Source organism: Scyliorhinus torazame, chromosome 8 (genome assembly GCF_047496885.1).
Source record: "Scyliorhinus torazame isolate Kashiwa2021f chromosome 8, sScyTor2.1, whole genome shotgun sequence".
Taxonomy (NCBI): Eukaryota; Metazoa; Chordata; class Chondrichthyes; order Carcharhiniformes; family Scyliorhinidae; genus Scyliorhinus; species Scyliorhinus torazame.
In genome coordinates this window covers 144,474,568-144,500,051 of record NC_092714.1, presented here as the reverse complement: position 1 = coordinate 144,500,051, position 25,484 = coordinate 144,474,568, and the positions used below count along the sequence as shown (strand labels likewise).

The window sequence follows — 25,484 nt, the reverse complement described above, 5'->3', positions numbered from 1 at the left end:
CACAAATTACACTTTTAATTACAATTATAAATTTAAAATACAAGATGCTGCTATGGTTACAAGATAGAGTTTGCGTTTATCCAGGTCCATGCCCCAAGCAATTTATGTCAAGTATGACAACAAACGCAACAGCCAAATTTGCAAACTGCTAGGTCTCCCTAGCAGCTAATGTCTACACCAATCTGTCATGGTGCTGTTGGATGAGCAAAGCTGTTGTCAGCTCCAAATGCCAGACTATATCAATGCTCTTCCGAGCAGCTTACCACCCGACACACTCTGTAAAACTTCAGCTCATCCAATATTCTGCTGCCTTCATCTTATCCAGTGAAGAATGAAAAAGATCAAAACAGGCAGACAAATTTTGGTATCCACCGGAAGTACGTTAACAATCAGATGGAAAGTGCGACCAAGAAAAAAGACAACGGATTCGAAGGGTCAAAGATACCATTTATGATCAACACAGCATTAGCCCGGGCAGCACAGTGGCACAGTGGTTAGCATCGCTGTCACACGGGTGCCGAGGTCCCAGGTTCGATCCCGGCTCTGGGTTACTGTCCATGTGGAGTTTGCACATTCTCCCCGTGTTTGCGTGGGGGCGAAACCCAAAGATGTGCAGGGTAGGTGGATTGGCCTAACTAAATTGCCCCTTAATTGGAAAAAAAATGAATTGGGTATTCAAAATTTATTTTAAAAAGCACAACTTTGGCCATGAAAACAAAGCTGAGGATTCTGGAATGCTACATTGCACCAATTGCGACGTAGAGAAGCAATAGAACATACAGTGCAGAAAGAGGCCATTTGGCCCATCGAGTCTGCACCGACCCACTTAAGCCCTCACTTCCACCCTATCCCCGTAACCCAATAACCCCTCCTAACCTTTTTTCTTTTGGTCACTAAGGGCAATTTATCATGGCCAATCCACCTAACCTGCACATCTTTGGACTGTGGGAGGAAACCGGAGCACCCGGAGGAAACCCACGCAGACACGGGGAGAACATGCAGACTCTGCACAGACAGTGACCCAGTGGGGAATCGAACCTGGGACCCTGGCACTGTGAAGCCACAGGGCTATCCACTTATGCTACCGTGCTGCCCACAATGCAATGTTGGGATGATGACCAGTGAAGCAATGCAGGGAAGAATTAGGACAGCCGAATTATGGTTTTTGAGGCAAATAATGAAAATATCTTGGACAAATCACACTTACCAATGAAGAAGTGCTAGTAAAATCGGAGAGCAAAAGACCTCTTGCTGAACAACATCGGGAGAAGAGACAGTTGGAATTTCCTGCACGTGTAGTAAGGAATCATGCCTTAGAAAATCCGATGCTGATGGGAAAGATCGAGGTAAACGAGATCAAGATAGACAAAGAATGATCTTTTTCAAGAGCCTCGCAAACTGGATGACTGGATTACCAATGAAGATGGTCCAGAGCAAAAATTAACATGGAAGTCCATGGTTACCAATGTCCACTTTATGCATGGTACCTAAAGAGAGAGATCCAATCCCATACCACGTCTTGCTCATCTATACTTATGGACATACACTGTGCTGATATAGTTTGTAGACATGCCCTTTGAGCTCCCGGTTCAATTCACATATTTGGTCTCATGGAGTCTGTATTCTTTTTTTAAAAATATGTTTATTCAAAGATTTTCAATAATTTTTACAGAACACTCCAAAAAGGAAAGAGAATACACAAAATAAAAATAAAAATGGCAATATGCCAACAAACAAAGCAACTTAATCCTCTAACCCTTAAACAATTTAACAAATTAAGAACAAAATGGGGCTAACACCCCTTACATGAACCAAAACAAGAACCCCCCCCCTCCGGGTTGCTGCTGCTGTTGACCTCCACCTAACGTTCCGCGAGAAAGCCAAGGAACGTTGCCAGTGCCACCGCCCGGAGAACCCCTGCACAGACCCTCGCAAGGCAAACTTTATCTTCTCCAACCTGAGAAACCCCGCCATGTCATTGATCCAAGCCTCCACGCTTAGGGGCTTCGCATCCCTCCACATTAGTAAGATCCTTCTCCAGGCTACCAAAGAGGCAAAGGCCAGAACTCTGGCCTCTTTCGGCTCCTGCACTCCCGGCTCGTCTGACACCCCAAATATTGCTATCCCACAGCTCGGTTTTACCCGAATATCCAAGACTCTGGACATAGCCTTTGCGAAGCCCCTCCAAAACCCTTCAAGCGCCGGACATGCCCAGAACATATGGGCGTGGTTTGCTGGGCTCCCCGAACACCTCACACACCTGTCCTCCACCCCAAAAAACTTACACATCCTCGCCCCTGTCATATGTGCCCTATGTACCACTTTAAACTGGATCAGGCTGAGCCTGGCGCAAGACGAGGAGGAATTAACCATGCCCAGGGCGTCAGCCCACAGGCCCTCATCCAGCTCCTCCTCCCACTTGCCCTTCAGCTCCTCCACCGAGGCTTCCTCCACCTCCTGCAGCTCCTGGTAAATCGCCGAGACCTTACCCTCTCTGACACACACGCCCAAAATCACCCTGTCCTGTATACTCCGGGCAGGCAGCAGCGGGAATTTCCCTACCTACCTCCTCACAAACGCCCGAACCTGCATATACCTGAAGGCATTTCCCGAGGATAACCCAAATTTCACCTCCAGCGCCCTCAAACTGGCAAAAAGTCCCATCAATGAATAAGGCCCCCATCCTTTTAATTCCCGTCCGATGCCAACTTAGGAACCCACCATCCATCCTGCCCGGTGCAAACCTATGGTTGTTCCGTATCGGGGACCAGACTGAGGCCCGCACCTCCCCCCTGTGTCGTCTCCACGGCCCCCAGATCCTCAATGTCGCTGCCACCACTGGGCTCGTGGTGAACCGCGTCGCCGGTAGCGGCAACGGTGCCGTCACCAGTGCCCCCAGGCTAGTACCTACACACGATGCCGCCTCTAGTCTTTTCCACGCCGCCCCCTCTCCCTCCATTACCCATTTCCGAATCAATGCCACATTTGAAAACAATGTTTGGCCTTGGTCAATGGGGCCTGACAGATTGCCTGGGATGCTGTGGTCCCTTCAGCCAGAGAGCTGAATCACACCACATTTGAAGCTGCAAAGATACTGCTGACTTGGTGAGTGGCTTGGGGAAACCACAAAAAAAAAAAATCAGGGAATTCCACCCTTCAATGCGAACCCACTGAGAGTTCAATCATCTTGTGTAATATTGCAGTGGGGGATTCACAACCGACCTCAGCATCCCTGTGGTTTCCAAAGAATGGGTAGGGTTGTTGCCATGTGTTCACATCTGCATGATGTGCCAGGACAATGGGGGAGGAGAGGACAGGACGAGATTTATCTATGGTCCTCCCTCATTGTCCCTCCAACCAGTCCAGGGGTACAGGCTTGAAATGGGCATTAAGACATCGGTAATGAAAGGATCCTGGCACTAGAGGAACTCTGCCCCAACATCTTTAAAAGGAGGGGGCGAGAATTAAATAACACAGGACTCTGCAAATAGGAGAGTGCCATTTGTTTTCAACACAAAACTGGATTATAAATCCACTAACAATTAATCAGAACATATGAACAATTTAGTAAAAAGAAAAGAATGGTTTGCAGGAACATCAGCCGAGCAAACGTTTTACCAACGGATGAAAAACTCTTGATACTGAAGTAGCTTTGAAGGAGGAAAAGCTAGGTTACATGTAGAAATCACAGCACAGAAACAACTGGCCAATGTCAATGCTTATGCTGCCCACCCTGCTTCACCTCAACCCTCTCAGCAAAGACAACACATTTCAGACACAGGAAATGTGCTATGTCTGTCAGCATCTCCAATGAGAAAAGGACAAGTTAACATTTCAGGTATTGGACTAGTAATCGGAGTTCTGATAAAGGGTACACATATCAATCATTAACTGGACGCATTTCTCTATGGGCACTGAATAACCGACTTCCAAAATAGTGTTTTTTTTTAAATTCCCGTCACGGATGAAGTGTACAACAGGAAGGAATTCTCATCTGAAAGTACAAAAGGAATAGCAATTCCCAACAAAAAGGCTAAACTGCAAACTCATTCACAGCTGGGATGCCAAGGCTGCTCTGTAGGAGGCCTAATGGGTATGCAGAACACTGGCAAACATCCTGGACTCTTCAGCCACCAGCTGCCTTGCCATTCAGGTCACGTCTTGCCAGTGGTTCACTGGTCAAGCCGACAGCAAAGTATATTTAGTTTAAATATAATTTAATTTCTTGTATAATCTTTTGATGTTAAGATAAAGCACCAAGATGGTGCAGGACAGCGTTAGCTGCCATTACAACAGAGAACCATTTTAAATTGGCTACTTGCTCAGATTTCAGAGGCTGAACTTTCCATACAAAAGGATAAATATCAATTTAACAAACATTTCACTTGACATCTGAAAACCTATAATGATGACTTACTATTTTTCCTACAGGATGACTCAAATAGATGAGACACTTTAAAAAACATTTTAAACACAAATTACACTTTTAATTACAATTATAAATTTAAATACAAGATGCTGCTATGGTTACAAGAGAGAGTTTGCGTTTATCCAGGTCCATGCCCAAGCAATTTATGTCAATATGACAACAAACGCAACAGCCAAATTTGCAAACTGCTAGGTCTCCCTAGCAGCTAATGTCTACACCAATCTGTCATGGTGCTGTTGGATGAGCAAAGCTGTTGTCAGCTCCAAATGCCAGACTATATCAATGCTCTTCCGAGCAGCTTACCACCCGACACACTCTGTAAAACTTCAGCTCATCCAATATTCTGCTGCCTTCATCTTATCCAGTGAAGAATGAAAAAGATCAAACAGGCAGACAAATTTTGGTACCACGGAAGTACGTTAACATCAGATGGAAAGTGCGACCAAGAAAAAAGACAAAGGATTCGAAGGGTCAAAGATACATTTATGATCAACACAGCATTAGCCCGGGCAGCACAGTGGCACAGTGGTTAGCATCGCTGTCACACGGTGCCGAGGTCCCAGGTTCGATCCCGGCTCTGGGTTACTGTCCATGTGGAGTTTGCACATTCTCCCCGTGTTTGCGTGGGGGCGAAACCCAAAGATGTGCAGGGTAGGTGGATTGGCCTAACTAAATTGCCCCTTAATTGGAAAAAAAATGAATTGGGTATTCAAAATTTATTTTAAAAAGCACAACTTTGGCCATGAAAACAAAGCTGAGGATTCTGGAATGCTACATTGCACCAATTGCGACGTAGAGAAGCAATAGAACATACAGTGCAGAAAGAGGCCATTTGGCCCATCGAGTCTGCACCGACCCACTTAAGCCCTCACTTCCACCCTATCCCCGTAACCCAATAACCCCTCCTAACCTTTTTTCTTTTGGTCACTAAGGGCAATTTATCATGGCCAATCCACCTAACCTGCACATCTTTGGACTGTGGGAGGAAACCGGAGCACCCGGAGGAAACCCACGCAGACACGGGGAGAACATGCAGACTCTGCACAGACAGTGACCCAGTGGGGAATCGAACCTGGGACCCTGGCACTGTGAAGCCACAGGGCTATCCACTTATGCTACCGTGCTGCCCACAATGCAATGTTGGGATGATGACCAGTGAAGCAATGCAGGGAAGAATTAGGACAGCCGAATTATGGTTTTTGAGGCAAATAATGAAAATATCTTGGACAAATCACACTTACCAATGAAGAAGTGCTAGTAAAATCGGAGAGCAAAAGACCTCTTGCTGAACAACATCGGGAGAAGAGACAGTTGGAATTTCCTGCACGTGTAGTAAGGAATCATGCCTTAGAAAATCCGATGCTGATGGGAAAGATCGAGGTAAACGAGATCAAGATAGACAAAGAATGATCTTTTTCAAGAGCCTCGCAAACTGGATGACTGGATTACCAATGAAGATGGTCCAGAGCAAAAATTAACATGGAAGTCCATGGTTACCAATGTCCACTTTATGCATGGTACCTAAAGAGAGAGATCCAATCCCATACCACGTCTTGCTCATCTATACTTATGGACATACACTGTGCTGATATAGTTTGTAGACATGCCCTTTGAGCTCCCGGTTCAATTCACATATTTGGTCTCATGGAGTCTGTATTCTTTTTTTAAAAATATGTTTATTCAAAGATTTTCAATAATTTTTACAGAACACTCCAAAAAGGAAAGAGAATACACAAAATAAAAATAAAAATGGCAATATGCCAACAAACAAAGCAACTTAATCCTCTAACCCTTAAACAATTTAACAAATTAAGAACAAAATGGGGCTAACACCCCTTACATGAACCAAAACAAGAACCCCCCCCCTCCGGGTTGCTGCTGCTGTTGACCTCCACCTAACGTTCCGCGAGAAAGCCAAGGAACGGTTGCCACCGCCCGGAGAACCCCTGCACAGACCCTCGCAAGGCAAACTTTATCTTCTCCAACCTGAGAAACCCCGCCATGTCATTGATCCAAGCCTCCACGCTTAGGGGCTTCGCATCCCTCCACATTAGTAAGATCCTTCTCCAGGCTACCAAAGAGGCAAAGGCCAGAACTCTGGCCTCTTTCGGCTCCTGCACTCCCGGCTCGTCTGACACCCCAAATATTGCTATCCCACAGCTCGGTTTTACCCGAATATCCAAGACTCTGGACATAGCCTTTGCGAAGCCCCTCCAAAACCCTTCAAGCGCCGGACATGCCCAGAACATATGGGCGTGGTTTGCTGGGCTCCCCGAACACCTCACACACCTGTCCTCCACCCCAAAAAACTTACACATCCTCGCCCCTGTCATATGTGCCCTATGTACCACTTTAAACTGGATCAGGCTGAGCCTGGCGCAAGACGAGGAGGAATTAACCATGCCCAGGGCGTCAGCCCACAGGCCCTCATCCAGCTCCTCCTCCCACTTGCCCTTCAGCTCCTCCACCGAGGCTTCCTCCACCTCCTGCAGCTCCTGGTAAATCGCCGAGACCTTACCCTCTCTGACACACACGCCCAAAATCACCCTGTCCTGTATACTCCGGGCAGGCAGCAGCGGGAATTTCCCTACCTACCTCCTCACAAACGCCCGAACCTGCATATACCTGAAGGCATTTCCCGAGGATAACCCAAATTTCACCTCCAGCGCCCTCAAACTGGCAAAAAGTCCCATCAATGAATAAGGCCCCCATCCTTTTAATTCCCGTCCGATGCCAACTTAGGAACCCACCATCCATCCTGCCCGGTGCAAACCTATGGTTGTTCCGTATCGGGGACCAGACTGAGGCCCGCACCTCCCCCCTGTGTCGTCTCCACGGCCCCCAGATCCTCAATGTCGCTGCCACCACTGGGCTCGTGGTGAACCGCGTCGCCGGTAGCGGCAACGGTGCCGTCACCAGTGCCCCCAGGCTAGTACCTACACACGATGCCGCCTCTAGTCTTTTCCACGCCGCCCCCTCTCCCTCCATTACCCATTTCCGAATCAATGCCACATTAGCTGCCGCTGCCGCCCCCCCCCCCCCCCCCCCCCCCCCCCCCCCAAGAACAGTCTCTTAACCCTCGGGGTCTTACTAGCCCATACAAACCCCATAATGCTCTTGCTCACTCGCTTGAAAAAGGCCTTAAGGATGAGAATAGACAGGCACTGGAACACGAACAAGAACCTAGGGAGGACTGTCATCTTAACGGACTGCACCCTACCCGCCAGGGAGAGTGGCAACACGTCCCATCTCTTAAAGTCCTCCTCCATCTGGTCCACCAACCGCGCCAAGTTGAGCTTATGCAGGACCCCCCAACTCTTGGCCATCTGGATACCCAAATACCGGAAACTCCTCTCCACCCTCTTGAGCGGCAGCTCCTCCAGCCTCTTCACCTGACCCCTCGCATGCACCACAAAGCGCTCGCTCTTCCCAACATTGAGCTTGTATCCCGAGAAGTCTCCAAACTCCCTAAGGGTCTGCATGACCTCTGCATTCCCTCCACTGGATCCGCGAAAAACAACAGCAGGTTATCCGCATATAATGAGACCCGATGCTCCTCCCCTCCCGGACCAACCCCCTTCAGTTTCTTGACTCCCTTAGTGCCATGGCCAGTGGCTCAATTGCCAGGGCAAACAGCAGGGGGGGACAGGAGCCTCCGCACATTTGCATTCAATTGCCTGCCCTACACAAACCCCGTTTGGTCCTCGTGTATCATTCCCGGGACACAATCCTCAATCCTAGTGGCCAGGACCTTCGCCAGCAACTTAGCGTCCACGCTGAGCAGCGAAATCGGCCTATACGAGCCACACGGGTCCTTGTCCCGCTTGAGGATAAGCGACATCAGTGCCCGAGACATCGTCGGGGGAAGAATTCCTTCTTCCTTCGCCTCGTTGAAGGTTCTCACCAGCAACGGACCCAAAGGTTCCACAAACTTCCTATAGAACTCGACCGGGAACCCATCCGGCCCCAGGGCCTTGCCCGCCTGCATGCTCCCCAACCCCTTAACCAGATCCTCCATCCCGATCGGGGCCCCCAAACCTTCGGCCTGTCCCTCCACCACCCTCGGGAACCTCAATTAGTCCAGGAACCGCTGCATACCCTCTTCTCCCCCCCCCCCCCCCCCCCCCCCCCCACCCCCTCCCAAAAAAAACCCCTCCGGGAGTTGAGACTTGTACAGGCTCCCGTAGAAATCCCTAAAGACCTCATTTATTTTGGCTGGACTCCACACCGTGTTTCCCCCCTCTGTCCCTGATCCCTCCAATTTCCCTAGCCGATGTTGATGCGCCAGCATCCGACTCGCCTTCTCTCCATACTCGTACGCTGCCCCCTGCACCTTCCTCCACTGGGCCTCAGCTTTCCCCGTAGTCAGCAAATCAAACTCCGTTTGGAGGCTCCGGCGCTCCTTCAGCAGCCCCTCTTCAGGAGATTCCGCGTATCACCTATCCACCATCAGTATCTCCCCCACCAATCTCTCCCTCTCCATCCTCTCCCTCTTTTCCCTGTGAGCCCTGATTGAGATTAGCTCTCCCCTGACCACCGCCTTCAGCGCCTCCCAGACCACACTCACCGGCACCTCCCCATTATCATTGGCCTCTATGTACCTTTGAATGCAACCTCGGACCCGCCCACAGACCTCCTCATCCGCCAGCAGTCCCACATCCATGCGCCACAACGTGCGCTGGCCCCTCTCCTCCCCCAACCCCAGCTCTACCCAGTGCGGGGCGTGGTCCGAAGTCGCTATGGCCGAGTACTCCGTCCCCTCCACTCTTGGGGTCAACGCCCTACTCACCACGAAGTCTATCCGTGAATAGGCCTTGTGCACATGGGAAAACAAGGAGAACTCTCTCGCCGCTGGCCTGGCAAACCTCCACGGGTCCACTCAACCCATCTGATCCATAAACCCCCTCAGAACCTTGGCCGCAGCTGGCGTCCTGCCTGACCGCTCCTTGACCTAGATCGATCCAGTGCCGGGTCCAGTACCGTACTGAAGTCCCCCCCCCCCCCCCATTATCAGGTTCCCTGCCTCCAGATCCGGGATCCGGCTCAGCATGCGCTTCATGAAGGCTGCATCGTCCCAATTCGGGGCATATACATTCACCAGCACCACCCAGGCCCCCTGCAGCCTACCACTCGCCATCACATAACGGCCTCCTTTATCCGCTACAATACTCACTGCCTCGAAAGTCACCCGCTTGCTCACCAGGATTGCGACCCGCCTGTTCTTCGCATCCAGCCCTGAGTGAAAGACCTGCCCCACCCATCCCTTCCTCAGCCTGATCTGATCCGCCACCTTCAGGTGCGTCTCCTGCAACATAGCGACGTCTGCCTTCAGTCCCTTTAAGTGCGCAAACACCTGGGCCCTCTTGACCGGCCCATTCAGGCCTCTCACGTTCCACGTGATCAGCCGGATCGGGGGACTACCTGTCCGGTACCGCCCCCCCGCGTCGGGCCATGCCCCCCACTTTTGCGTGGGAAAAAGCCAGCGTTCCCTGCCTGGGCCGGCCCCGCCCCCTGTGGTGCAGTTCCTTTCTCCTGCAGCTTCTTTCTCCTGCAGCCTCTCCCTGATCCCCAAAGGCCCACGGCCCTCACTCCCCCCTTCAAACGTGGGGAACAGCCCCATCCAAATCAATACACATACCCAGAAAACACACACATCAAATCAAATCGCCCCTTCCCACTCCCCAGCATCCCCATAACCTGCCGCAAACCACTAATTCGAGTCCAGACTTTCATTTTGGATGAAGGTCCACGCCTCGTCCACCGTATCAAAATAGCGGCGACAGTCCTGATGCGTGACCCCCGCGCTGGCTGCAACAGCCCAAACTTCACCCCCTTTCGATGGAGAACCACCTTGGCCCGGTTGAATCCTGCCCTCTTCTTGGCCAGTTCTGCACTCCAGTCCTGGTAGATGCGGATTTCAGCGTTCTCCCACCTACCACTCCGCTCCTTCTTCGCCCCTCAGGACTCACTCCCTGTCGGTGAAACGGTGAAACCTCACCACCACAGCCCTCGGCGGCATGTTCGCCCTCGGCCTCCTTGCCAGGACGCTGTGTGCCCCATCCAGCTCCAGGGGCCTCGGGAAGGCTCCCACGGCCATCAGCGTACCCAGCATCGTGGTCACATACGCCCCAACATCCGAGCCTTCCACGCCTTCAGGGAGACCCAGAATCTACAGATTCTTCCTCCCCGACCTGTTTTCCAAGTCCTCGAACTTCTCCTGCCATTTTTTGTGCAGCGCCTCGTGCCCCTCCACTTTCACCGCCACGCCCAGAATCTCATCCTCGTTATCAGAGGCTTTCTACTGCACCTCCTTAATCGCCGTCCCCTGCGCCCTCTGGGTCTCCACGAGCCTCTCGATCGACGCCTTCACAGGGGCCAACATCTCCGCTTTCAACTCCGCAAAGCAGCTTTTCAGAAACTCCTGCTGCTCCCGAGACCACTGAGCCCACGCTGCCTGGTCTCCACCTGCCGCCATCTTGCTTTTCCGCAATGGAGTCTGTATTCTGATGGCAACTGAGCACAGACCACATACCTCTCCATAGTTGCCATTAACGACCACTCTCCCTTGCTGGTTTTCCTCATCTTCCCACAGTGATATTAGTTTGGTCCAACATCTTGACTAAGAACCAGTAGGGTTAGCAATAACCGAATGTCAGTTATGATGGTATGCATAAAACTGAGAACAAATCAGCTGAGTGCTACGTAGTTAGGTGCTTTGCTGACACGCTGGGGAAAACGTGGCTAGTGAAGTGACTGACTGACATTCTTTATAGCAGGTTACGTAAAGATTATTTAATTACTCGATTTGATACTAAAATATTCTAAGTTTGATGCAGCTGCTAATACCAGACAGGCCAAAAAACAAGTATACACATGTGCTATCCATAGACCTTCAAATAGTGCTATTTAAAGAGCAGCAGGAGCCATTATTCATCCCTCAACCAAAGTCACAAAAACAATTTAACTGGCTAAGCTATCTCATTACCATTTGTGGTAGCTTGCTGTGTTTGAAAGTGGCTTGGGTTTTCCTTCGGGATCACAATTCAAAAATGCTTAATTCGTAGTAAACCATGACATTAAGCTTTGTGATAGATGCTGTACAATTATAAATATTTCTCTTTTCATCCTGAAAGAGTTTCACAATTATTATCGATAAATACATTCAGAAATCTCCATTTCATACCTGCATCATTTTGCACCAATATGCTGAGAGGATCTACGTCTTTTCCATAAGCCAACTGGTTTTCTGGTAGTTTACTGCACGTCCCGTTGGGCTGTGCGGGGCAAGCCTGCTTTGTTGCATTTTGATTTGTTCCAAAGTGTCCTCCATCTTCTCTTTCAAACTTTCTGAAAAAGCTTCCTCTGTGCCTGAAGCAAGGGTTTTTCCATTTTCCCTTCATTTTGCTGGCAAGAGAGGGTTACTAGAAACAAGCCATCACTGCCCTGTAATCCATAATTCAACAGCAAAAAAATCCACACTAGTCTACAGCTGCAAAGTAAAGAACAGTGCTAGCTTGCCAAGTAAGTGAAACTCCTAACTGTGGTATGAAAGAAAAAATAAACTCTTCATGACATTTTACTGAAATTAAAAGGGTCACCCAAGAAACAAAAAGAAAATTGTACTAAATGTCACTTGCGAAAATATTTCTTTTTTAAAAATAAATTTAGAATACCCAATTATTTTTTTTCCAATTAAGGGGCAATTTAGCATGGCCAATCCACCTACCCTACACATCTTTGGGTTGTGGGGGTGAAACCCACACAGACGCGGGGAGAATGTGCAAACTCCACACAGACAGTGACCCAAGGACCTGGATTCAAACCTGGGACCTCAGCACCGTAGTCCCAGTGCTAACCACTGTGTCACGTGCTGCCCGTGAAAATACTTCTTTAACATATAGATGCCAAGAAATACCTGAAGGATCACTCATTGTAGCCTTCCATATAAAGTAAAGTCACCATAGCCCCAAATGACCATAGGCTACTTTCCCCTTTGAGGGGGAGAGCTTACTGGTGGTGATTTAACTTGAGGATCACCACACCTCAAGCAAGAAGGTTGAGAAGGCAGGGCCTTCATGAATAACCTCAGCTGGTACAGGGTCTTAATCCACGCTGTTGGCCTCACTCTGCATCACGAACCAGATGTCCAGTCAACTGACCTAAACCGACCCCATGTATGGAGCTAAACCCTCCACATATATGTCAATCAATTACGTCTCTTAACTGCAGACAAGCATTTATTTTTTACAAAATACAACCCCCGACCCTCTTGGAATGCTCTGTGAAACATTTGTCATGTGCGAGTACCTTTAAGAAATGGATGTATAAGCAATGTACCTTTAAGAAAACAGTGATGTCAGAGAGTGGGTGGCGCTGAGCTCAGTTCAGCCATTTTGAAGTTTCAGTTTTGAGAAAAAGAGCTTGGGGGTGTGTCTCTGTTTGCAGTGAGCTGGATCTGCTGTGATCTCTGCCATGAAAGACTACCTCTGGATCATTTGGGTGTTTTAAAGTCATAATAGTAAAGCCTTTAACCTGATGTGTTTCTGTTTAAAGGTGTTAAGTCTCATGGATGTTGAAAAGAATAACTGAAGGATTATTTAGTGTAATATTTTTGGGGTTATCTTTGAAGTAAGGGGTGTTAAGAGATCCAATGTTTATTTAAGAGGTTAACTTGAGTTCATGGAATAAACATTGTTTTGTGTTTAAAAACCATTTGTCCTTAATTGCTGTATCACACCTGGAGAACAGGCCGTGTACTCGGAAAAGCAACAATACATTAAAGGTGGAGGTTGGTTGAACTCCATGATACATTTTGGGGTTCTGAAAACGCCTCGCCCATAACACATTACTGATGAAACCAGCACCTCCAAGGTACACACCATCTATCACTTGATCATCACTAGTCAAACTCCTGGAACTCCCTCCTTATTACCACTCTTCATCACATGGCACAGTGGTTCAAGGTGGTGGCTCATTACGACCATTCCATGGGCAACCATGGGTAGGCAACAAACACCAGCCTTGCCAGCAATAACCACCAGCTTTGCCAGCAACAACCACATCCCAAAAATGAATTAAATTGATACTGCAATATACATTGATTTAATTAAAACAAGCTCCTGTGTGTAATATTGCGATTGACACTTCTTAATCTGACTATCCAATATCATTCACTTATCTATCCGATGGAACTCAGAACCCAATCTCAGCAGGGGTGCCTACAATGGACAAATGTGATGTTTTACTGCAGTACTGCATAAGGTGCAATACTACAACAGCCAATAGTAGCTACAAACCTAAGTACAATGGAACGTTTGATGGGTCTTGGTATTACTTGCACTAGAAGTGTGACTGCAAAATTCTAATGTAATTCTGCTTGTACTTTTGGGAAATGGTAGAGAAAGTGTTAGCAAAACTTTATTTTAAGGTTGGAGTGGGGTGTAAACCCATCAGCTGAACACTTTCACCGTCAAGGTTCATCATCAGAGACATGTGCGACCTCCAGTGTGGTGGGTGAGATTTTCTACACACAGCAAGACTCAGGAAGGGGAAAGGAGCCCAGAATGGACATCTTACCCAAAGTGCTGTGTACGCAGCACCTCTCCTCGTTCCATTTTCTCTCGACACATTTTCTTCTTTCTTGCTATATTTTCTAAAGTTGGATAGTTCCTGAAAAATAAAAAATAGATTGCCTTAATAACCATTTAAAAATATATAATTTCAGTCTTTCAACCTGCTTCACTGCAGCGTTATAATCGCATCAAGACACTGCAGCTAACATGAACTAATAATGGCGCCAGTGTCAGAAAGTTGAGAGGCTGCTCCACTCGATCATTGGAGTGTCCTGATCATGAGGCAGAAACTGCACCAGACTAGCATAAAACATCACTTCTTTATGGCCAGTTCAAAAGAACACTATCTACGCTAAGTTAATACGACCGCACACCTGAACAAGGAAGCCTTCAGCTGAAACGCTGGGAGAGCATTACTCGCCAAGGTCATGTTGATCTGAGTGAATGCAATTCATCACTGCAGGCCCTGTACCTGTGTTTTGTCTTTGATTCCGATGGGTATCACACCAATCCCCACTCCAGAGACTGGCGTGCTAAATCCAAGGTTGACACTCCCAAAGCAGCACTGAAGGAATGCTGCATTGTCAGAAGCAGTGACTTTTGGTCGAGATGTGCCCCATGGCACTATTTTGAAGACGACTAGGGAAGCTCTCTCCTTGTGGTCCTGACCGATATTTATCTCTCAGCCTACATTTAAAAACTGATTAATCTGGTCATTATCACACTGCTGCTCATAAGACCAGAGTGTGTGCAAATTGGTTTATGGGCCTGTGCGCTAATAATGATTAGTAAAGATCACATCAATTCCGGGTTCGAATCCCTGCCCTGGGTCACTGTCCATGTGGAGTTTACACATTCTCACCGTGTCTGCGTGGGTTTCATCCCCATAACCCAAAGAGGTGCAAGCTAGGTGGATTGGCCATGCTAAATTGCCTCTTACTTGGAAAAAAAATAATTGGATACTCTAAATTTTTTTAAAAATTAAATCAATTGATGGTCCAATTCCTTTTTAAAAATAAATTTAGAGTGCTCAATTATTATTTTCCAATTGAGGGGCAATTTAACGTGGCCTATCCAACTACTCTGCACATTCTTTTGGTTTGTGGGGGTGAGACCCACGCAGACACGGGGAGAATGTCCAAACTCCACATGGACAGTGACCCGGGGCCGGGATCAAACCTGGGTCCTCGGTGCAGTGAGGCAACAGTGCTAATTACTGTGGCACCGTGATGCCCTGATGGTCCAATTCCTGACCTACAAAGTCACCAGGTTGAAAGAGGGAAGGAAGTCAGGAAGGGCTCCCACTCCCAATCGTGATCCTGCATATGCTGCATGGTGGCACAGTGGTTAGCACTGCTGCCTCAGTTTCAGGGACTTGGGTTCAATTCTGGCCTCGACTGACTGCCTGTGTGGAGTTTCCACTTTGTCCCCAAGTCTGCGTGGGTTTCCTCCCACAGTCCAAAGATGTGCAGGTTAGGTGAACTGGCCATGATCAATTGCCCCTTAGTATTCAAAAGGTTAAGTTAGGTTTCTGGGTTAAGGGGGTAGGGTGGAAGCCTGACCCTAGGTAAGGTACTTTTTCAGATGGTTGATGCAGACTCGATGGGCTGAATGGCCTTCTGCACTATAGTGATTCTATGATTCTATTCAATACCTCCTCAACTGCTAAATACCCCGTTTGATACACAGGATTTAGGCTGAAACATGAAGAATGATGTTCGGGGCAAGGTAGTGTCTTGGCATAACTTTAAATGTTAAGTTGGAGAGGGGAGAGTGGCAAACAAAACAATAAGAAATCTGTGGTTACAGAGCACGAGTCTTACCGCCGAGGTGGGCATGGATTATGCTGGTGCCAGTATATAATCTGAATAATTTAGAAACAAAGAGATCACATTTCGGAATAAATCAGGCTTCTGTTTACCAATATAAATGTGGCATTGATTCAATAACTTCTGGAAACACAACATGTAGAACAGGACAAAACTCAATCCACGCTGGATGCCGACAAATACATGAATAAGATGCGAATAGAGGGATACGGACCCCGGAAGTGTGGAAGATTTTAGTTTGGTCGGCACAGGCTTGGAGGGGCGAAGGGCCTGTTCCTGTGCTGTACTTTTCTTTGTTCTTTGTTCTCATCCAGCAGTTGAACAAACTAACCAAGTTATTGTGAAGAGATCACCACTCGAAAAGGGATTCGATACAATTCAGAAAGAGACACGTTTGGAAAATGATTCCACCTGTACTCAATATAGAATTACAGCATCGGAAGAGGCTATTCAGTCCATCATGCCTTCCCCAGCACTAGTTCTTCTATTGGTGCTGTCAAATCCAATTCCATGTATTTTTTTACTTTTCAAATACTTTAATTTTCTTATCAGGCGGTTTGACTTCCCGCCTCAATTGCCACGTGTGGTAAAGCATCCCAGGTTTCAATTATTTTCTCTGTGAAAAGAACGATACTACTTCTCCCACGTAGCTCTTTGAGTCTCTAAAACAGAAAACTTGTAGTCATGCACTGCCTGATCCCCTAGCAGGTTCATGTTTGACACAAGCTCCCTCTGCTTGATAATTGGCATGATGTCATTTCTCAACAGGAGTATTTGAACAAAACACTTTGCAACAAGATGGGATGACACTAGGAATTACGTTTATGAAAGAATCCACACAATTTGACAAGTACCATTCTCTTCCGAACCCGCAAATTCATTGATAACTTCTATTTACGAACAACTTTCAGGGAAGCAATTAGCTCAGGCACATGCCAGTAGTTTGTCAGAACGGCAGCTTTGGCAAGCAAAAAGATACAAAACCAAACGGGACACAGGTCTGTGATACTTTGCTTGAGGTTTCACTAGGGAACAGGATAGGATGGGGTACAGTTCCATGCACTTCGCTTTTTTCAGCGTCCTCCAAAATTGGAACGGCTTTTTAAAGGGTGATCCGCAGTTTACAGAAAATCTGCATGGTCCCTCAAGTTCTGGTTGTGGTTAAGTATTAAAACTATGTAAACCATGCTGGCAGAAAGCAGGCAGTTCAGCATGAATGGAGCACACACACATACCCAAAGCACAAAATGCAAAAATAATAGCCCCTCGGTTGGTAGCATTCTTAGCTCGGAGCTGGGAGGTCAGATTTCAAGCCTCACTAAGTTCATTAAGCTTTGCTAACACGTCAGTGCGGTACTGAGATAGTGGGCTGGATTCTCCATTGCCTTACGCCGATATCCTAATCGGCGATCGGGTGGAGAATTGACTCCAATGCCCAATTCGGGGCCGGGGCGATGCCAGTCAGCCGTGCTCCGCCCCCTCGGAAATGGCATCATTGTATTGTGCGCCGATGCAATGCCGTTGCTGTGTCATCGGCCTGCCCCGTGATGCTCCGCCCCCGATGGGCCGAGTTCCTGACAGCGCCGCCACACTCGGCCAGGATCCGTACCTCTGGCCGGGGCGATTGGTATGGGGTAGCCGGGGATGGGCTGTGGGGTCGCGGATGGTGGGTCGGGTCCGCGCACGGCCATGGTGCAGAGCGTCACCGTTGTAGGTAGTCAGCCATGCGCATGCGCGGCCACAGACTCGGCCATTCTCCAGCCGTTTCCGGTGCGGGAGGCGGGAGTTTCACCTGGCACCGCTGCTAGCCCCTCACCAGTCCTGGAATCGGTGAGGGGTCGCCGCCGATCATTTCATCAAAACCTCCCGTGAATTCTCCGTTCGAACCGGCACTTAGCCGCTGAAACGGAGAATCCAGCCTCAGTGTGTATGGTCAGGGATGCGACCTTTTGGAGTAATGATTCCATAGGAGAAGATTGGCCTGGTCAACATTCTTTCTTCAACCAACTTCACGAAAACAGAATAAGCAGTTAATTATTTACTGTTTGGGGGACTTGTGTGCACAAAGTGGCTATGTAATAATAGTAACTTCACTTCAAAACCATCTTATCGGGTGGGGAGCACATTGGGATGTCTTGAGAACTACAGTACGATAAGGTACTATTTTTAAAAAACAGCTGTTACAAACCTACATAGTTAGAAACCGGGCATTGGTCTTTAGTGCAACGTAACAACAGAGTAGTCAGCTGAAGGCATGATCATCGCATAAACAGAAGGGCTTTCTTCCTCTTACAGATTGAAATTTGAAAACAGTCAGGATCTAACGGAAGGTCTGACCATCACATCATGCTACACCACGAGGTTGTGGTTTTCCTCTCCGTTCTGGAGAAGAACCTGGAGATCGCAACAAACATTCAACTGAGCCTGACCCTGGAACATCCACTAGGGTCAGAGTGTAGGAGTACGGTGGATGAAGAGCTCATCACCAACTCACTGCTCCTCCAAACTCTGCTCTCCGGTTCCTTCCAAGTTGCAGATACCCTGTCTGGCACATTCCTCCTCCTGCCTACATCCAGTGCCTTCAACTCGATTCTCCTACTCAAATATATTGGGCGCAATTCTCCCATCGGGAGACTAAGTCCCGACGCCGGAGTGAAAACCGGAGTGTTTCACTCCGGCATCGGAGGCCGCTCCCAGCCCCCTATTCACCTGCCCCCGGGGGGCTAGGAGCAGCGCCACGCATTTACGTGCGCCGGGCCTTGGCGCCACATAAAAGCGGCGCCGCGTAAATGCGCGACCGGCGCCGCGTAAATGACGTCACCCGCGCATGCGCGGTTGCCGTTCCCCTCGCGGCCGCCCCACAAGATGTCGGATGGATCTTGCGGGGTGGCGGAGGAAAGGAGGTCCTCCTTCAGAGAGGCTGGCCCGCCGATCAGTGGGCACCGATCGCAGGCCACACCCCTTTTGAGGCCCCCCCCCCCCCCCCCCCCAACCACCCACACACACACACACACAGGCCAACCTCTCACTATCAGCAGATTTTTCAAGCCCAAACGCAAACAGAAACTCTTTTGTCAGGTCAGAAAACCTAGGCCTCAGCCTGTTCCTTGCAGGGAGGATACTCATGAAGAATGCTTTGCCTTCCGCACAGGCCGAAGTGCACCTTAACTTCTGATGTTTTTGAAGGCACACGAACAAAGAGCTCACCTCTTTCTGTCCTCACGCCACTTGCCAATTTGCTCTGGCGTATCCAGCTGAATTCTTCTTGCTCCTGGCCCATGTGCCTAAGCATAAAAAAGAAAACAAAGGAGCAAACAATGATCTGGCTGTATTTTATCACAACTATCCAAGTTACTCTCTCAAAACAATGCACGAGATTGAAAAACACCAAGCATTTCAGTCTGTGGACCACTTAGGCAGGGAAAAAGACCCCATGGAGCTACCTCACCTGCTCCGCTTGCCACTGCAAAAGAATGATTCAAATTTACACAATTATTTTTATTTTTCCAAATAAAGGGCAATTTAGCGTTGCCAATCCACCGACCCTGCACATCTTTGGGTTGTGGGGGGTGAAACCCATGTAGACACGGGAAGAATGTGCAAACTCCACACGGACAGTGACCCGGAGCCTGGATTGGACCCAGGTCCTGAGCGCCGTAGGCAGCAATGCTAACCACTGTGCCACCCTGCCGCCCACAATTAAAGGAAGAATGGAGCTGTTTTTGATGAGACATCAATGAGGTGATGCCTGGTTCCACACTGGAGGGCTTCTGTCTCACAGAAGCAAAATGCGGCCGCCGATGCCAGAAATCGGAAATAAAAGCCGTAAAATGCTGGAAACATTCAGCAGGGTGGGGAGAGAAACAGAGTTAACGTTTCCAGCCCGTATGACTCTTCTTCAGAGCAACAGTCTCATTTCGGGCTCCATGGTCAGCCGGTTCCTTCTCTTTGTTTTCAGCCCTACAGTGTTAAAAAGCTGAGCTTGCAGTGGTTATGGTGCAACAGTACCATACGTCTTGCTTATAAACCGACATTGTTATTGTTCACACTTGTGACAATTTGGGACACACACACGTCACATGCATGCGCACACATACACACACCACACACACAGTGGACCATTTAGGCAGGGAAAAAGACCCCATGGAGCCCAGTGCTACTTCACAAGTGGTAGGGTGAGGGTTCAGGCCTACCCTCTCTTATGGCCCTGGTTGCGTGTCAGTGACTTGCATGTTGGGCTGTTCCCCAGGCCGCCAGAACTCCCCAGGCCACATTCTGAGGACCAGCGCAATAAACCACTTACATTTTTGAATACTTCAAGCAACACTCATTCAATAGATTAAGTACAACACTTACATTTCTCCAGTGAATCTGAACCAGCTTCTCATGGGCACTGAAATTGCAGTCCTTGACTTTGCACTGGCAGAAACAAACAGAACGGTCTGAGTTAATAGTATAATGCACTGCCTCATCAAATGTTATTCTTACCCACTAAGAGTTGTGCCCTCACTGACCTTGATATTAAAACCACAAGATGAATTCACTCTCCTTTTCAATTAATAAAACAAGTACATTTCCCTTTATTGCATTGTTACTGTTGTTAATGCAGTCCTAAACAAAACCGTGACTTGCTAACACTTCTCACTTGCTCCCAGTGGAGAGAGATTTTACCGAATGTCAGCCAGATGAACATTTCCTCTGAACGCTGTTTATAGCTCATTCTTTATACACACTAGTTCAATCTGGCTATAATCAGCCAACAGTGGGAGCCTCCACCTCATGGAAATAAAGGGAAAGTCACTCCAGTTCAAGAGATGTCTGTTCCAAAGCAAGCCAGCACAAACCTGTCACTGGTCAGATCATGGTTGGACAAAAGTTCTGACTGCACATTAACTGAAGGAATAAATTACAAAAAATCACAGTGGGTTTGCTAGAACATGGGAGTGATTACCACAAGTGGTTATTGAGGTCGTGAAAATTACAATTAAAAATGAATTAACATTTGAAAAAAGAGAACATAAAAGGACACAGGGAAAGAGGATTAAGGTGGAGGGGTCCAGTTCAAAGCTGCTCTGAGCAAGGTACATTGAACTGAATTACCTCCTCAGATACTTTGTAAAACTGTTTGTTGAGGTTCAACACAGGATTCAGTCTAGAGGCTGCCATTTGTGTTTTCATAATACACACTCAGATTCAGACCAAGATTATGAGTGAATAAATGCCAGAAATGCATACATTAAAAATTCAGCTGACATTTGCACTTCAACATCTAAGTGCAACACAGGCAGAAATACTGTACCAGAACTCTTGAACAAAGCTCACTACAGAAAGATTCCATAGCGTTCCAATCATGCTAGGTTTAAAAAACGCTTATATCCTTGGGCACGATATACCGGAATAGTTTCTAAGTGTCATTTGTGGCCGGTTTTGCTCTGTCGGCTAGTGCCCCACTGCTATTCAATGACACCTAGTCACTTTTTGGGGCCCTGGGGAGTTTCCCACCGGTTTAACCAATGCTTAGAATTATTTTCATCATTGGGGAGCTGAACTTGCTGGCCAGACCGGCTCCTCAGAGATTGGGCCGCCGTTTTGAAAGGTTGCCCCAATCTCTGGTGAGCTTACACCCCCACCCATGGGCAATGTCACCTCCCACACATATGGGCAATACCCCACCCCCTCCAAAGTAAGAACACCCCACTAGGTTGTCCCTGGGGGGGTCCTCTTACAAGCCCCGTCCACCTTTCAGGACCCCCACTCGTCTTCCCCCCAACTTCCCTGAGGCCCCATCTTACATGCCCTGCACCCTCCTCACCCTTCATACCCTCCCTCCACCCTCCTTTCATAGGTATGGCCCCCTCAGGCCCTGACCCTTGGCAATGCCTTATTCCCTAACTATCCAGGGCACCTTCAATGGCCTGGGAACCACCCCGGGTGCTGTTCCGCCTGATCCACGTTTGTGTGGACCAATACTGAATGGCGCCCGGCTGGGGACTCCCTGGTGGGGCAGCACGGTAGCACAGTGGTTAGCACTGTGGCAGCACGGTAGCACAGTGGTTAGCACTGTGGCTTCACAGTGCCAGGTTCAATACCCGGCTGGGTCACTGTCTGTGCAGAGTCTGCACATTCTTCCTGTGTCTGCGTGGGTTTCCTCCGGGTGCTCTGGTTTCCTCCCACAAGTCCCGAAAAACATGCTGTTAGGTAATTTGGACATTCTGAATTCTCCCTCTGTGTACCCGAAAAGGTGCCGGAATGTGGCGGCTAGGGGCTTTTCACAGTAATTTCATTGCAATGTAAGCCTACTTGCGACAATAAAGATTAAAGATGTCAGGAGGCCAATAGATCCGGGTGAGTGGGCCGTAGTAGTTTTAAGACCTACTTAAGCAAGCGTTGCTTGGTCATGCCCATTGTGGGTGGGATCCTGATCTCGATGCCTGACAGGATCAGAGTAGATCTCGTGAGGCATACCGGCTGCTGGGAAGGCTGCAGGCGGCTTCACCCCACATCTACTGGCCGCGTCATGACCCCGTTCGAGCGTGACACGACAGGTAGATCCCGTCCCTTATATCCGCAAGCTATACCAATGATTTGAATATGTGGACCAAAAATCAAATGCAATGTTTTCAAGTTTTCCGATTACACAAACAAGGTGGGAATGGAAGTTTGTGAGGATGATACAAAGAGGCTTTAAGGGGATTTAAACAGACTGAATCAGTGTGCAAGACATGGCAAATGGAATAGTGTGGAAAAATGTGAAGTCACCCTCTTTGGTAGGATAAACAAAAATGCAGAGTAATTCTTAAAACGAGTGTGTTAGAAAAGTGTTATTGTCCACAGGGATTTGGGTGTTCTTGTTCATTTGTCACTGAAAGCTAACATGCAAGTGCAGCAAGCAACTAGAAAGGCAAATGCTATATTGGTCTTTATTACAAGAGGATTTGAGTACAGGAGTCAAGATGTTTTACTGCCATTGTAGAGAGTCTTGGTGAGACTGCACCTGGGGTACTGTGTAGAGTTTTAATCTCCTTATCTAAGGATATGCTTGCCATATAATAATTTTAAAAAATAATCTGTCACAAGTGGGCTTACTTTAGTACTGCAATGAAGTTACTGTGAAAAGGCCCTAGTCGCCGCACTCCGGCGCTTGTTCGGGTACACTGAGGGAGAACTCAGAATGTCCAATTCACCTAACAAGCACGTCTTTCGGGACTTGTGGGAGGAAACCGGAGCACCCGGAGGAAACCCACTCAGACACGGGGACAACGTGCAGACTCCGCACAGACAGTGATCCAAGTCGGGAATCGAACCGATGACCCTGGCTCTGTGAAGCAACAGTGCTAACCACTGTGCTACCGTGCCACCATGTAGGGAGTGTGACAAAGGTTCACCAGACTGACATCCAGAATGGTGTGATTGTTCTATGAGGAGAGATTGAGGAGACTGGGCCTCAATTCTCCAGAGAGTTTAGAAGAATAAGAGGCAATCTCATTTAAGCATACAAAATTCTTCTGGGGTTGGACAAAGTAGATGTAGGAATAAAGTTTCCATTGGCTGGACCTGTTAGAATTTCATAGGTTTCTATGAGATCCCCCCTCACTCTTCTCAGCTCCAGCGAATACAATTCTAACCGATTCAATCTCTCCTCATAGGCAGACCCGCCATCCCAGGAATCAGTCTGTTAAACCTTCGCTGCACTCCCTCTCGAGCAAGAACATCCTTCCTCAGATAAGGAGACCAAAAACTGCACATAATATTCCAGATGTGGTCTCACCAAGGCCCTGTATAGTTGCAGTAAGACATCCTGGTTCCTGTACTTTTTAAGAATAAATTTAGAGTACCCAATTAATTTTTTCCAATTAAGGGGCTAAATTGCCAATCCCACCTACCCTGCACATCTTTGGGTAGTGGGGGCGAAACCCACGCAAACACAGGGAGAATGTGCAAACTCCACATGGAAAGTGACCCAGAGCCAGGGTTGAACCTGGGACCTCGGCACCGTGAGGCAGCAGTGCCCTGTTCCTGTACTTGAATCCTCACTATGAAGGCCAGCATACCATTTGCCTTCTCACTGCCTGCTGCATCTGCATGTTTACCTTCAGTGACTGGTGTATGCGGACACCCAAGTCCCATTGCACATTCCCCTCTCCTAATTTATGGCCATTCAGATTATAGTCTGCCTTCTCATTTTTGCTATCAAAGTGGATAACTTTGCATTTCTCCAAATTGCACTGCATCAGCCATTCATCACCCACTCGCTCAACTTGTCCAAATCACACTGATGGATCTCTGCATCCTCCTCACAGCTCACCCTCCCACCCAAAGTGGTGTCATCTGCAAATTTGGAGATATTACATTTTTTCCCCTCATCTAAATCATTAATATACATTGTGAATAGCGGGTGTCCTAGCACCGATCCCTTCGGTACCCCACTGGTCACTGCCTGCCAATTTGAAAAAGACCAGTTAATTCCTACTCTTTGTTTCCTGTCTGCCAACCATTTTTTTTATCCATCTCAATCCACAATCCCTAATCCCATGCACTTTAATTTTACACGCTAATCTCTCATGCAGGGCTTTGTGAAAAGCCTTCTGAAAATCCAAATACACCACAATCACTGTCCCACACTGTCAACTCTACTAGTTACATCCTCGAAGAATTCCAGTAGATTTGTGAAGCATGATTTCCCCGATCATGCCACTGTTTTTAAGTGCTCTGCTATAAAGTCTTTGATAATAGATTCTAGACTTTTCCCCACTACTGACATCAGGCTTACTGGTCTATAATTCTCCGTTTTCTCTCTACCTCCCTTTTTAAATAGTGAGGTTTCATTAGCTACCCTCCAATCTGCAGGAACTGTTGCGGAATCTACAGAATCCTGGAAGATGACCAGCAATGCATCCGCTATTTCTAGAGCCACTTCCTTAAGTACTCTGGGATGCAGATTATCAGGCCCTGGGGATTTACCAACCTTCAATCCCATCAATTTCCACAATACCAAAATGGGGAGGAATTTCTTCACACACAGATTCGTAAATCTTTGGAATTCTCTACCCCAGAGGACTGTGGAGGCACAATCATTATGTTCAAGACAGAGATCAATAGATTTCTATGCAAAGACATCAAGGGATAGTGCAGGAAAATGGCATTAAGGTAAAGATTAGCCATGATATTTGAGTGGTGGAATGGTCTACATATACTCCCATTTCCTATTTTCTTTTAAGTCTATTCATTCTATTGGAAACAACGCATGCCTATTGTATTCATTTCACATCAGTCAACACAAGAGATGTATCTGCAATGGTCGCACTCATCTCTGGGTCAGAAAAGCAAGAGTTAGAGTTAAAGTTCTACTCCAGAGCTTTAAGTGCACGATCTGGGCTCCGTGTCACTGAGAGTGTACTGCATTGTCAGATGAGAATTTAAAACTCAGGTGGATGAAAAAGATCTCATGCGCTATTTTGAAAGAGCAGGGTAGTTCTCAGATGTCCCCACAAATATTTACCCCATAACCAACATCATTGAACCTGATTTCCTGGTCATTTATATCATTGTTGTTTTGGGAAGTGTGCTGGACCCAAATTGGCTGCTGAATTTCCCTGCATGCCAAAAGTACTTCACCGGCAATAAAGAGCTTGAAGGTACTCTGCAGTCATGGAA

The 25,484-nt window shown here is 47.8% G+C and overlaps 1 protein-coding gene across 1 annotated transcript in view; it reads right to left on the bottom strand.

Moving 5' to 3' along the window:
• nufip1 (nuclear FMR1 interacting protein 1) overlaps positions 1-25,484 on the bottom strand; it is a 70,663-nt gene that overhangs the window by 9,696 nt on the left and 35,483 nt on the right. The window contains exons 4-9 of the mRNA XM_072515533.1: positions 20,187-20,249; positions 19,038-19,114; positions 14,006-14,098; positions 11,613-11,833; positions 5,671-5,791; positions 1,208-1,220 (exon numbers count right to left, since the gene is read on the bottom strand). Coding sequence (XP_072371634.1) covers positions 1,208-1,220; positions 5,671-5,791; positions 11,613-11,833; positions 14,006-14,098; positions 19,038-19,114; positions 20,187-20,249 — 588 coding nt within the window. The remainder of the gene's footprint in view (positions 1-1,207; positions 1,221-5,670; positions 5,792-11,612; positions 11,834-14,005; positions 14,099-19,037; positions 19,115-20,186; positions 20,250-25,484) is intronic.